Here is a 14,024-nt window from a genome sequence, read left to right as displayed (position 1 = left end):
CCGGCCCCGCCACACTGTGCGGGCTGTCGTTAAAGCCGCTTTCTGCCCTCGGTACTTTTCCCATTGCCCAGAGCAATGCTCTTTGTGCATCTTTAGTGATATATGTAGGGAGAAGTACAGTTATTTTTACACATCCCCCGAAGTATAGCACATCATCCAGAATTGGGAAGAGGCAGACTGAGGCGAACACGGACTCAGAGCAGCCATGAGGGCCCTTGAGTCCCTGGGGCTTTCACTGAATACACCACTTAGAAGTCCAAATAAACACAGACTGTGAGATTTTTTTTTTTTAGCAGTCTACTCTTTTTTTTCCCCCTCATCTTTTAAAATATATTTTTTTATGTGGACCCCAGGGCTTGATTTTACTTTTTTTTTTTTTTTAATTATTTCTTGGTAACCAAGCAGTAACTGTGTCTGAATATTTAAGCATCGTTTAAAAGGGACAAAGATCTAATGATCGTGTCAGGACCCCGAGCTCCAGGGTCGGACACGTGCTTTATACCTCGTCCCCAGTCCACTCCCAGAACCCTGCACTAAATCCCTCGCGGACGCACAAAACGGGGCAGGAGCGCGAGCGGCCGCGTGCGTGGCTCTCTGAAAGCGAACTGATGCGTGCGCGACGCCGTGCGGACGCTCCTACTGGTGGCGCGTGCGCATGCGCGCCCGGCCGTGCCCGGGACCCCTCCTGCGAGCCGGCCTCGTTTCGCGGCGCTGTGGGGAGCGTGGCGGCACGGCGGTGGCTCTGGAGCCAGGCTGCCGGCGTGAGTTCGGGCCCTGCCTCAGGACCCACGTGACTGCAGGCAGGTTCCCTCCGAGTGTCGGTCTCCCCGTCACGCGCCGTGCTTCCCCCGGGGATTAGACGTGACAGCTTTGTGCAGTGCCGAACGTCAGCGGTTACTGTTGGCACTGACTCTCTATTTCCTAAAGGTCCTTTGCAGGTGGATTTTGAGTGTTAAGAAGAATTACCGGAAGAATGTTGCCTATCATAACTGGAGACATGCCTTTAATACAGCTCAGTGCATGTTTGCTGCCCTAAAAGCAGGCAAAATTCAGGTACTTTTATAGCCATTTATGTTTTAAACATTTTGTTTCTCTAGTAATAAAATGTATAACACATTCTTTCAAGTTTTTTTAATGTGTACTAATGACTAAGAATAATATTTCTTGCCAGTAACAAATTAATTGTGTTTTAATGAAACAGGGCTAGTATGGCGAGTATTTAGTTGCTCACTTTCTTTCACACATACTGTACGTGGAATATTAGAATAGCCCTTAAATAGCTTCATGTTAAATGTGAACGGTGCTTAGACAAGTAGATATTCTCTTTAGGGGTCAGCTCTACAGGGCGAGCATCAGACTTCTCATGCTTGTGGTCAACCTGCCACAGCGGAATCCCTCACACACCTGGGCCTGAGCTTGGCGCCTCCATAGGCAGGGCCCTGATGCCTACCGCAGGTTCAGGCAGTTTGATGAGTGCTGTCCGGTGGGGAGGTCTGGTTCAAATGCACTGACCGCAGACCGCTTGCGAGGAAGATCAAAGCGGACGTGTTCCCACAGCTGGTTCCCTTCCAGGCCAAATCTGTGCCCATCTCTATTAGAGTCTGGTCGGCGGGAATCCTCTAGTTGTTCTAGGTGAGTGATCCCAGGCATCCACCATGCCACTTTTTAATTCAGAGCTTCCCTCCTATTTATTTTATTTTTTTAAAAAAACCTTAATCCTAACATGTTATTCTCTGTCTCTGCTTCCGTAGTGCACATTTGGACAGCCAGAGCAGGGAACAGTCATTGTGTCCTTACCCGTGAAGAACAGTAGTGTAGATGACACAAGTGGATGATACTCAAAGATGACCTGTCATTGGCTTTAGAATATCTTATGCAACTTTTTAAAGCCAAATTTTCCTTCCTAATCCTCTGTTTCCTACTGTCCTGCTTCATACTCACATCGTTCGTGTGCCTTCAGGGTCTAGCAACTGGTATCAGAGAGTGAAGGCAGCAGAATCGGCAGGGAATCAAAGTCGGAGAGAAAACCGTTATTTAAAGGTTATTCTGATCATTCCACATTTTGTAGATCACTGAGAAGTCATTATGTGGACAGATGACAGTTGTTTGAGACATTTCAGCTTTTCTCTGTTGATAAGTGGCATTCCGAATCCCACGACTGCTCCCACGCTGCGTGGCCTGCCAGCCTGAGCCCTGCGTGGCCGTAATCGATGCACAGGTGTAAAGCACCGAGAAAAAACACGAGCCGCAATCAGGTGGCCCAGCGCCCTTCACCAGACCGTTCTCTCCCTCTCTCTCTCTCTCCCCTCCGCCGCATCCGGCCGAGCAGAGCAAGCTGACGGACCTGGAGGTGCTCGCACTGCTGGTCGCTGCCCTCAGCCACGACCTGGATCACCGCGGCGTGAACAACTCCTACATCCAACGGTGAGACGCCTCCCCCAGCCGAATAGGAGAACGTTTCTTTAGGCTGCGGGGTTCTCTTTCATAAAGGTCATAGCAAAATTTGGTGGTACAAAATTTCACTTGGCCGAGGTCCCATACCAGATTCTGGTTTTAAAGGGAGGTGGGAAAAACAACGAGAGTCCAATACTGTATTCTGGCCTGAAGTTTAAAAATAATTTTGCGTTGAGAATCTTAATTTCGTGAGATAATTACTAAAAATTTTGCTTTAGTTTTCGTACACTCAGCTTAAGAGCGTTGTTGGGAAACTAGTAAGACTGGCTCAGAAAAGGCAGATGTTCCCTCTGGAAGCCAGAACGTGACACTTCCAGGTGCGCGGCCAGGCCCTGGGCCTCCTGCAGGCGGTGTGTGCAGCAGCATGCTGGGGCGTTTGCTGTGAGGCCAGACTCGGATGCAAACCCTGCGTCTCACGCAGTTCCCGTGTGACCTGGGCAAGGGAGCTCGTCCCTCTGCCTCCCAGTTTCCTGATTCGCAGACTGGAGCTGGCAGCACATGTACCTCCAAGGGCCGATGCGGGTTTTGAGAGCTAACACGCATCAGTACCCAGTATGATGCCTGGTCCATTCTTGAGCGTTAAGTAAATCTCAGAGCAGAAGCTTGTGACAGCCCTGTGTCATCACTAGCCTCCTTTTTGGTTGATTTTTGAGAGTATGATACTAAATCTTCAGATAAGTATTTTGGGCTCCTTTACAGGTCTTACTTAAGTGACATTTGCAGTGGCAAATGAGACGATAGAGGTGATATCACTTTTCATCAAATTTTGGAGCCACTGAGATAGTTTTATTTTCTTGCAGCAGCTTTTCAAAAAGCCTTGTACATTTTCATGACAAAATCTCTTAGTACTAAGCATCATTTCCAAGTATGCGAGTGATGCAGCTACTGGGCCGATCTCTTCAGGGAATTCCAGATGCGCGGTATCCTGAGGGAATTTCAGAAAGCTCTCTAGTCACATTCGCTTTATCTAAATAAACAGAAAACTTCACGTAAAAAGAATTGCAGGTGTGGACGGGGACACGTGCGAGGTCCGTAGTCCCGAGGTCAGCGCTCAGTGTGGCCCTGTCTGTGTGTCTGGAGCTGAGACGGGCTCCGGTCATGGTGGCCGGGTCAGACGCCTGGGTGGCAGTGCCCATGCTGCCTCCTCCCCTCACCCTGTGACCTTGGGAAGTCAGCTGACCCCCTCCCTGTCCCTCTTTCTCTGTGCAATGGAGATAGATTAAAGGAGCATAAACACTGTGGCATGTTAACTGCTCGGCAGGTCTCAGCTGCTCCCGCAGGGGGTGCTGTCAGCGTCAGGCAGGAGCTCAGGGTGTCGCTCTGTCGCCCGATGTGTCGGGTGGCAGACACCCTGCCTGGTGGCAGCTAGTGGCTGTGGAACAAAGAGGGGACCCCACGTCTAACGTGAGAAGAGAAAGCTACTACAGTCAAGGTCAAGGACTGGGGTCAGAGGCCCAGCCGAGCCGTCAGCTCGAGCACCTGCGCCATCGGTGTGACCGCGGAGACTAGGACGGTGGGAAGCCCTGACGCCCGGAGGGCGGCCGCGATGACCGCCGGGGAGCATCAGAGGGTCCCGGGAGCCCAGAGCAGCGCGTGCGGCAGAGCCGGGCCGGGAGTCCTGAGCACCGGCGAGGCAGCAGCACGCGGCGTCGCCCGTTTCCACGACTCTCCGTAAGTGCGAAGTTTGGGGACTTTGCCTCGTCATACTGATCCATAAACCCATTTTTAGATGCAAGGCCAAGTTCACACAGGGTTCTCTGACATGCGACTCCCGTTCTGCACGGCGTAACGACATGTGCGTCCAGGGCCCTGAATAGTTTGTGCTGGGCCCACCTGGTCGCTCTTCCGGTCCAGTGGGTGCCATGTGCGGGGCGCTGTGGCTGTGAGCCGATGGCACGCGGGATGGTGCCTGCAGCTCTGCCTTCTGTCCTGACCCTGAATGAGCCCGTCTCCATGAACTTTCCGACGTCCGAAAAGCAAATGCTAAGATGCTAATTTTAGAGCCGTCTCAGCCCGGGTCACCCGCGGGCTCAGCTTGGGACGAGAGCTGACGCGCATGTGGCTTATTTGAGCCTGGATCCCCAGAGCAAGAATGCGGCCCCCCAGACTGGGACTACGAGCCAGCGCCCTGGTGCTTTGGAGAAGTCTCATGAAATCAGACCCAGCGCGTTTGTGGAGGGACAAAGAGGCAGGGCCGGGGGACAGCTGTCCGTCAACTCCCTGACCCCTTGGTTGCCGGCAGCCTGCGTGGGCCTCGCCTCCCCACACTCCGTGAGTGCAGAGACCCCGGGCGCGGTGGAGGGGCAGGCGTGAGCGGCACCCGCAGCCGTGGGCCCTCCAGCTGGCACCTGCGGGAGGCGGGGAGAACCCCTGGGGCCAGGGCCAGAGCTGGGGCCGAGGGCCGCGACGCGGACGGGCGTGTGCTGCAGCGTGTGCAGAAATTACCCTCACACTGAGCGCCCTGCCCTCGGTGAACGGCGACTGTTACCTCCGGCCGCCAGGGTCGCAGCCAGCACCTGGCGGCGTAGAGTGGACTAGTTCTGTGACCTTGAGTTAATGAGTGCACAGCAGAGGCTCTGGAAGCATTCCCTGGGGGGTGTCAGGCTGCGGTTGTCAGCTGACGTTGGCCTCAGCGTCTCCGGTCTGAGCAGGAGGGCTCTGCTCGCCGCGGGCCCTGTCACTGCAGGCCCTGTCACCCCGGGCCGGCTCCCTGCATGGCCCCACCTCCCCTGGCGTGGGTGGCCATCTGCAAGGCGACGTGCTCCACCCAGACCCGAGTCCAGCCTCACCCAGCCGGGTGCACCTCAAGCACCACATCCGCAGATCCAGCGCTCCGCTAGCACCGGCCCCTCCTGCACCCGCACCGTCCGTGCCCCTCAGCCTCGTCAGAGAATAACGCAGAACCTCAGCGTCGCACGCTCCTTCACTCGTCCCCACCCCCTGCCTCCCCTCAGCCCCGACATCAGGGCTCGTGACCGCCGCCCTCCGATCCCCTCAGATGCTCTCGGCTCACGCTGCTTCTGCCCCTGGGGTTCCACCGCTCGGCTGGGGTGCTGGAACAGTTTCGCAGCCGTCGCCCAACTCAGTCGCCCCTAAGGGGCCCCGCGCATCTCCGATCTTGAACCAGCGAGTGCGTCTGTTTTCACAGATCTGCTCGTTTTAGTCCATCCATTGCTTTCCCAGTGTCCAGCACCTGAGCCATGGGACAGCCCACGGAGACGGCAGGCGGGGTCACCGCTGGGGAAGGTGACAGAACAGGGCGGGGGTGAACCCTGGGACTGGCGCCGTTCCCTCTGCGCACCTCCGTCTGACCGCTTCTGTTTTCCCTCAAGCTTTTTTCACTCTGCTCCCTTTTTCCTGTTAAGTTTCTTCAGTCTTGGGTAACTTCTCTCTCCTGCAAATTAAATGCAGAGTGAAATGATGATTCACGTAGTGGAATAAAGAACAAATCAGCCGCATTATCTAACACTGGTGCTTCATTCATAAATGCCTGTCCTGTAAATTTAGGGACGGAGACTTTCGGGAACTTTCTCTGTTAGAGAGGAAGTCGTGGAAATTGCTGCTTCTTCACAGGCGAGGGGGTCGTGAGACATCTGGGCGGAGGTCTGCGCTTGTGCTTTGGGAAGTGGCTCGTGACCGTTCTGTGCACTGGGCTGAGTACAGTCCCCCGGCCCCCGCTTCACTCAGCCAGTCTCCACTATTCTCCCCAAGTTTACAGAGAGAGCTACTGGGACACCCCCCCGCCACGTAGGGGGCTCTCTCTGACTCGGCCACCTCCTCCGTCCCTCCAAGGGGGACGTGTGGACTGTGCCATCGCCTCGCCTGTCACGGCTCAGACCTCAGCCCCGTCCGTCCGGGCGGCTGTGTTCCCAGATGAAGGCGAAGGGGGCACCTGCTGCAGCCTCATTCCGCAGGGAGGGCTGGCGTGGGGAGGCGCTGCTGATTTTAAACTAATTACAGTTTTGCAATTGAAAGATGTTATTGGCGCAACCATTGCAGAGATTTTTTTTTTTTTGCATTTAGAGAAATTAGTCCTTTGTCCTCATTCCTCCTGTGACTTGAATCCACATTAAAATCGGTAAGATTGTTCACACGCTGAACCGGCAGCAGTTACATTGGCCAATTTGACTCTTTCTCCTTACTCCCCAGAGATTACCTTGCCCCTTTCTCAGCAAAAGGAGAGAAAATGGTTGGTCTGATGAACTTTGTGAAATAGACTCTTTTTCAGTTAAACCAAAAGAACTCGGTAACCGGCATGTTGTGCAGACGGTGACTCTCTCCTTTCCTCCCCCCTCGCCCGCGCGCCCTGTGCCGTCAGAAGCGAGCACCCGCTGGCTCAGCTCTACTGCCACTCCACCCTGGAGCACCACCACTTCGACCAGTGCCTGATGGTCCTCAACAGCCCGGTAAGCACCCCGCCGCGCCCCGGGCTCAGGGGGCCTTTGCAAATCCAGCCGCACGTTTCAGTCTTGGACTCGCGCCCCGCATCATAATTGTGGAGTGCGCTCCATTCCTTTTCCGGTGAGGAAGGCGAAGCCCGAACACCGAGGCCCTCACAGCCTCGCCCCCCGGACAGCCCGCGGGCCCTGTGCCGCCGGATGCGGGACATTTGGTTACTCGCCTCCACCCGCTTATTCCGAGTTACTCCAACTCGGACCTGAGACTGCTGTTCCATGCTCGCTTCGCTCTGCGTCACGGGGAGGGGCCGTCGCCCACAGTGGTCGGTCCAGCGCTCAGGCTCACTTTCCCAGCAGTGCCTCCCCGCCCCTGCCCCCCGGGGAAGCTCCTGCCACCAACAAGCTGTCGAGGCGGAGAGCCATTCAGCAGCTCGGTCAGGGGAGGCTTTAGCAGTGCGAAAGGGCAGGGTGCACTGTGCTAGACACATTCACGCCCGGGGAAGTACCATTCAGGTGACGTCGTCTTCGTCTAGACCGTTGATGCTTTTACTTTACTTGGGTTTGTTCGTTGTTCGCATTATCTGCTGCCTGCGTATGTCACCCCTATAATGAGGAAACGCGACAGCTCAACTGTCAAGCTACAGGAGCACAGCACTCGGTGGACAATCGCAGAGCGATTTCATCCACATTCTCCACGGTCACCACGTGGAGTCATCTGTCCCCCGAGGCCTAGAGAAAACTCGGGTGGCCTGGCTCTTCCGGTCACTTTCTCCGGTTACTTCCGCTCTCGGCACAACAGCATACGATCTCCATTTAGAAACCGAAATGTCCAGTTCTGTGCAGTAATCAGACCGTGACCTTGATTGAGTTTGGGGGTGTCCCCTCACTGCCTGGTGGCTTCTTCCGCCCCTACCTTGCGTTTCTTCTAACTCCTCCGGACCCCCGAGTCCCCCACGCAGCTTCGTCCCCTGCAGACTTGAACAGAAGCGAGAGTAGGCGAGACAGGCGAGGGCATTCTCTACGTGCTGGTGCCTCTCGGGGTCCCCGTGGTGCCTGGTGGGTGCTGAAGCCACGTTCTCTGCTGGGCGATGTCGCGACCCCGGCCGCGAGCCCTCGCTGGGGCTTTTCCAGCAGCCGTCCCTGACGCGAGGGACCGTCTCCGCCCCCCCGACACCGTGCGGCTCCTTCCTCGGCACCGGGCAAGCCCGCTGTCCTGCGCGAGTCCTCACGCCCTCCCTGCGGTTCTCCTGAGCAGGACAGAACTGAACGGACCTTGTGCCTCCAATACTTGGCGAGCGCAGGCTGTGCCCAAGCAGCACGTCTCTGCTGCCACCAGGGGCAGGCAGCCCGCATCTGCCTTCCGAGTGTCCAGACAGCAGCTAGACACAGATCCTGTCGCCCTAGCCCACCCCGCTATGCTCTGGGGGACACGCAGGACACCCAGCCCCTCTCCTGCCGCCCCCGCAAGCCCTCGCCAGGGGGGAGGGGTTCAGAGTCACACGCCTGGTCTGGGCAGCTTCCTCGTCACTTCTGCACGTGGCCGGTCCAGGGCGACTGTGTAAAGCGGACTCGTCCCTGTGCAGCTGCTGAGTGGAGTAACATCAGTTGTCACACATGTGCTTCTGGGTCAGGTGCCAGAGCGATGGCAGTGGAATTGTGACCTTCAGCAAGAAGGGACAGGCCCTGCGCTCAGCTCCTGCCGTGCAGCCTTTCCATCCATTCTGACGCTCCTGGACACGGCCACTCAGCCCTGGTGTGCACGCCCTTCCTGCGTGCCGTGGTCTGGCTCCATCTGCACTGTCCCGGGCCCCGCAAACCAGCGCTGCTGCTCAGGTGCTTCTGTGCATCTTTAGTGCCCACAGAAACCACCTCCAGGGGCAGCTGAGCTGTCAGCGTTCCCCCAGCTGACTGGTTCTCGCGCTGGTTATAAAGCGGCACGGGCTTGGGGTGGTTTTCCCCAGCACCGATTTCCCCATAAACCATGTCATTTTTAGTGTGTAGTTTTTCAGAACTGAGACTTCAGGAACATATACGTCATGCTACAGCAGAAACAGCTGACTTTCCTTGGGATTGGCTATCTGTGTGCTTCGGCTAGAACTTTCATTTCAATATCCTGTTCAGTTTTTTAAAAAGAAGATATGCTAACCTTTTTAAAGAAGTATTATTTAACAGTCCTGTTATCACAGATACGTCTGTTACTAGATAACTTACTATGTAACATAGCACTTAACGTGTAAGGAATCTGGTTGTGCGTATGGCCGGCCTCAAGTCATAAGCCCATTGACGTGTTCTGTGGTAGTACCAGCACACACAGACTCACAGCCTCTGCTTTTGGAAGGGAAAATAAACCACCGGAAGGTATCTCCTTTTCCACTTGAAATGGTTTTATCTTTTAATAAATGAAAGTATCAGATGGTATTTTCTGAATAATTCTATTTGGTCCGGAATCTAAAATGATTTAGTATTTAAAAATAACGTGATCGTAATCGCACATTCTTCAGTTAGATGTGTGCCTCATTTCAGCCTCTAGTGACCTTCTAAGCGAATGTTCTGGCCCTGGCCCGCATCCCTCCCCCGCCCCCGCCCGTCCTCCCCCACAGGCTTCAAAACAAACCCTCCCCCTGCAGACCCCATTCCCGAGCTTCTGGGTTTCCTAGTCCTGCGGTTTGGGAAGCACACCTGACTCAATTTACTGCTGTTCGAATATATTCTGAGCATCCACGGTATCTTTTACTTAGGTCGAGATTAGAAATATGCTTAAAATTACAGGCAAGAAATAAAACACAGTTATGTAGTAAGCAGTTTCAGTTATTTGCACACAGACTGGCCACCTCGTAAATGCTCCTTGCAGGTGCTCCCACCCACGCTTTACACCGGGAAGCACAGCGTCGGCTCGTGCCCTCTGCCCGTCTGAGCTGGCACACTCCCAGAGGACAAACTGGGGTTAAAGCTACATAAAGTTGCACCACAATGTTACTGGATTTATCACAAAAGCCGTAGAGAAATGGTTTTTTAATCACTGACTGTTTTAAGTTTCGGCAGTCCATTCTTCATGTCCGTAACGTGGCTTTGATTCTTTCAAGGTTTCCCTTGCAGTTAGATTATAGCCATTCACCTGCCCAAAGGAAACAGACCTGCGGTCAGATTTCAGGCCTGGACTGAGGCCTGAGGTGGGTCGTGGCTGGCAGAACGTGTCTATGTAGGGCGGACGCACCACGTGAAGCTGTTTTTTCTTACATGACAAGGTGGTGGGGGTGGGAGCAGAGAAGAGAAACATTTCACAGCATTTACTGTAAGCAGGCAGGTGTCCTCCACGTGCCTGAGCTCAGAGTCCTAAGCACGTGATTGTGCTCGTCAGCAGCTTCTCCACGTAAAGTGCTAACAGTGTTTTGTTGTTGTTGTTGTTGTTTGTTTTTTTAATAAAGGGCAATCAGATTCTCAGTGGCCTCTCCATTGAAGAATACAAGACCACGCTGAAAATAATCAAGCAAGCGATTCTGGCTACAGACCTTGCCGTGTACATTAAGTAAGTTTCAAGAAATACCGTGAGATAAGTAGGTGTTGGAAGTGTTCGCATTGTTTCACTCTTTTAAAACCCACATTAGGAAATGTTTAGATTGTAAGGCAAGTGTTCTGGCCAAGCTGTTCATCAGACTATGGAGCAGTTTGCTGTAGGAAGCCGGAAAAGCCTGTGGCTCACTCACTCAGTGCTCAGAGTTACAGAATGCTGAGTTGTTTCTGACATTTGTCCACTGCTGTCTCCGAAGCTTTCTGTGTTCGAGGCAGTAACCATCTCGGGTCATTGCACGTGGGCTGTCCAGCCCGAGGACTATAGGGCCTCTGCTTCTCCTCCTTCCTTCCCCTCCCCTCCCCCAGCTCTGGCCATTTCACGGTCCCTTATGCTGCCACAGAGCCCAGGTGGGCAGGACCAGGAGCCGAAAGGCAGGCCAGGACATCTTGCTGCTTTTTCTTTGATTGTGGCAGAAGGAGAGTCTATTAATGCACAACTCCGCAGCTACCAGCTCAGGCGTCAGAGTGCCCTGGAGCGGATCTCATGACGTGAGTGTGCCTCAGGTGGGCCAGCCGTGGCTCCCACGTGGCTCCCACAGGTTTCCGCACCGTGCGTGGCCGTCACCCGGGAACATGGCCTCCCTTCTGCAGGGGCTCATGTCCGTGCCTTTGACCACTCTTCAATAAGTAAAAATGAGTAGAGCGGACACAGCACGAGGCAGACACGCACCGCTGCTCCCGAAGGTAGCTGCGCCTTTCGGTTATGGAGCACTTTGCAGTCCACTAGGCTAACAGAAAATTGAGTAAACTTCGGTCGATTCAAAAAGATTGCTGAATAAAGATTATCCAAACACCAAGAACTTGGAAAAATGCCTGTAACCACCTTTCCAGGCCACGTGGGTCTCTCCTCTGGTGCTCGGTCACATACAGTCGGTTTTGTTGTATAAACAGTTTTCCTGTCTGTCTGGTGTCTGCGACAAGAACCCATGCCTCATGGCTTCCCAGGACGCTGGCAGGTCCGAGCGTGTGGAGCTGCTCACGGGGACTGTTAGCCTGGTTCTCCCAGGTGTCCTTCGACACCTTTATGCTGACAGAGTAATTGTGATGAATGTTTTTAAACCAGACAGTGTCATATGCAAGTTAAATGAGTAATTAAACTGAAACCGTATAGATTTTATCATGCCGTACATTTAACATTTCTCAACTCATTCTTGACGTCACATTTTTAACTTCATGTTCATTTTCTTAAAATCGTGTTCAAGAATTGAAATTCCCATTATGTGGTCTGTACTAGGTGAAGTTTGATGTTTCACCCAAAAAAAAAAATGGTAGAGGAGGGGAGGGTGAGGTGTCGGAGATTTTTAAATGATTTTTATGTTGGGTTCTAAGATGGGCGAAAACCATGTGAGATGTTTTTCCCCAAAAATTGTCTCCATGATTCTTTGTAGACTGAAGAGACAAGACCCTGGGATTCCTCCTAACTACCAAATATTCTTCTTTATCTTCAAGGAGGCGAGGAGAATTTTTCGAACTTATAAGAAAAAACCAATTCCGTTTAGAAGACCCTCACCAGAAGGAGCTGTTTTTGTAAGTCAGTTTGCTGTCCTCAAAGCTGACGTTCCGCTTCCCGACTAATCTTATCGCTGTCAGATTTCACTGCAGTCACGTCTTACAATGTGATCTTAGAGGCTGTCAGAATTCTCCAGTGTTGGACCAGGGGCTGAATGTGAATAACGAAAAGCAATGCATTTGCAGGTTTGAGTGCATCAATCATCCCTTTGTTCTAGAAGGAACTTTAAAATGTGGTAGAGCATCAGCCCATGGTCCAGGGGCCCCTTGTTCATCGTCCCAATTCTTCAGAACAGAAGAGCTGAAAATTGCCCTCCGAAGACTGGGAGCGAGGAGGTGGCTGTGAAGTGTTCGCTCCTGTCCCACAGTGGCCGCGGGCCGGGCACCTCTCTGTGTTGTTCTTCCGCACCCGCGACCCTGCCATCTCTTCCCTGTCGCGTGGCTCCCTCTGCTGAGGCGGGGGCTGTGTCTGTCAGTGAGGAAGACCAGTCAGTATAAAGACGCAGCGATACTGTGGACGGCGCTGTTACAATTTCGAAGTCAGCGTTTCTTTAAATAGGTGGTTGTTGCTTGGCACGCAAAGATGCAGATGGTCAGGAAACAACACACAGCAGCCCAGCTGTCTGTTCTATAGAGTCACGCGCCACTTAACAGTCTCGACGTGTTTTTCTGAAGTGTCTTAGAAAAGCACAGACGCACGGCTGTGATTAGCGAACAGCTTTTCTCTGTGACAGAGAAGCCACCCAGCTGTCCCCAGCGTGTGCCCTGTGGCCGCAGGGCAGTCCGCGGTGGCCCGGCCCGGCGTGGCTCGCTTTGCTTTGGGCACACAGTCTTCGCCGGGGGCGTGTCTGGGTCAGCAGGTGCTAGTGACGTCCTCAGCAGCGGTCAGAACGTCTCCACTGCCCTCACCTCTCGCAAGCGAGGCGGTGTGACAGCAGGGACAGTGGCCGAGAACCTCCGTCTCTGTGGCCTCGTGTTGCCGGGGGGAATGCACATTGAGGTTGGGTGTCCCTGGAGGGTCAAGTGGCACAGCCCTTTACCGCGAGTGTGTCCGTGCCATGGCAGTGGCCTTTTTGCCTATTTCTTCAACCAGATTAAAAGGATTAAGTGGCAGGTGTTTTGGTCAGACACGGGAGGGAGCACGGTTTCCACGCGGCCGTCGCAGACTCGAGTCCAGCGCGGTCTCCCTGCTGGCACGAGAGGGGCCGTGCGCGCTGCCCCTCGTCACCCTCTTTCTCCGGCGGACACTAATGTCTCAGGCGGTGCTTGTGGAAGTCACCACACGCGTGAGCAAGTCACAGCGTGCCCGGTGCCGCTCAATCCCAGTCATTCACTGGGTCACCAGTCACCCTCTGGTGTCACGGTATCGGTCACGCGTCTATGGAAATTGTTCCTGTCTCTGTAGTCTTTGTCAACTGCCATCCCATAGTTCAGAGGGTTTAGATTTAGCTTTTTTACTCGTAGCTACTTACTGAGGTTGCATATTTGCATAAGAGTAAAGAGGACTACCGGGCTCTCCTCTCCCCTGACAGGGCGATGCTGATGACCGCGTGCGACCTCTCTGCGATCACGAAGCCTTGGCCCATTCAGCAGCGGGTATGTCGCTCGGTGACAGTAATAGTAACTAAGGAGTCAAAGTAAGAATGTTCTTTGCCCTTAAAGAATTTAGCTTCTGAAGTATTTGTGGAACTTTTTATTTAATTTTTAAGTAGTATTTAAAGAACATAATAGGATATAAGCAAGTTTTCTTCAGAAGATTCGTTGGCACTTAATAGATTTTGTAAGATACATTAAAAAAGAGAACGTCTGTGTTAACATAGCAAACCCCTGGCTGTGGGTAAGTTTTCATTCACTTAGAGATGTTTTCAGCACATCCTTTAATGATGGAAGAGGAAAGAGTTTGTATTTTATTTTTTTTTATCCTTTCTTCTGAACCAGACCCTGAAGCAGTCAGCGCCACCACCTGAGCAGTGAGGTGGGGGCCTAGACACGGAAAGCAATACTGTAAAGCTTCTATGGTTAAAACAGTTTAGAGTGGGTGACAGACCAGTGGGACACCTCAGAAGGCTGAGACTCACATGGGACATTTAACAT

General features: G+C 53.3%; 1 protein-coding gene across 4 annotated transcripts in view; it reads left to right on the top strand.

Annotated features, from left to right (window-relative positions):
• The window catches only part of PDE5A (phosphodiesterase 5A), a 111,596-nt gene that overhangs the window by 84,616 nt on the left and 12,956 nt on the right, over positions 1 to 14,024 (top strand). For 2 of the 4 annotated variants that reach the window (XM_011370772.2, XM_011370773.2), the window contains exons 13-18: positions 928 to 1,053; positions 2,330 to 2,424; positions 6,773 to 6,860; positions 10,277 to 10,377; positions 11,871 to 11,948; positions 13,463 to 13,526. In XM_011370772.2, the coding sequence (XP_011369074.1) occupies positions 928 to 1,053; positions 2,330 to 2,424; positions 6,773 to 6,860; positions 10,277 to 10,377; positions 11,871 to 11,948; positions 13,463 to 13,526 (552 nt within the window). The remainder of the gene's footprint in view (positions 1 to 927; positions 1,054 to 2,329; positions 2,425 to 6,772; positions 6,861 to 10,276; positions 10,378 to 11,870; positions 11,949 to 13,462; positions 13,527 to 14,024) is intronic. The other 2 variants (XM_023536972.1, XM_023536971.1) reach the window with 2 other exon arrangements.

This window comes from Pteropus vampyrus, unplaced genomic scaffold, assembly GCF_000151845.1.
Source record: "Pteropus vampyrus isolate Shadow unplaced genomic scaffold, Pvam_2.0 Scaffold174, whole genome shotgun sequence".
NCBI lineage: Eukaryota > Metazoa > Chordata > Mammalia > Chiroptera > Pteropodidae > Pteropus > Pteropus vampyrus.
Note: the sequence above shows the minus strand (reverse complement) of the source record. Positions and strands in the feature narration are given on the sequence as shown.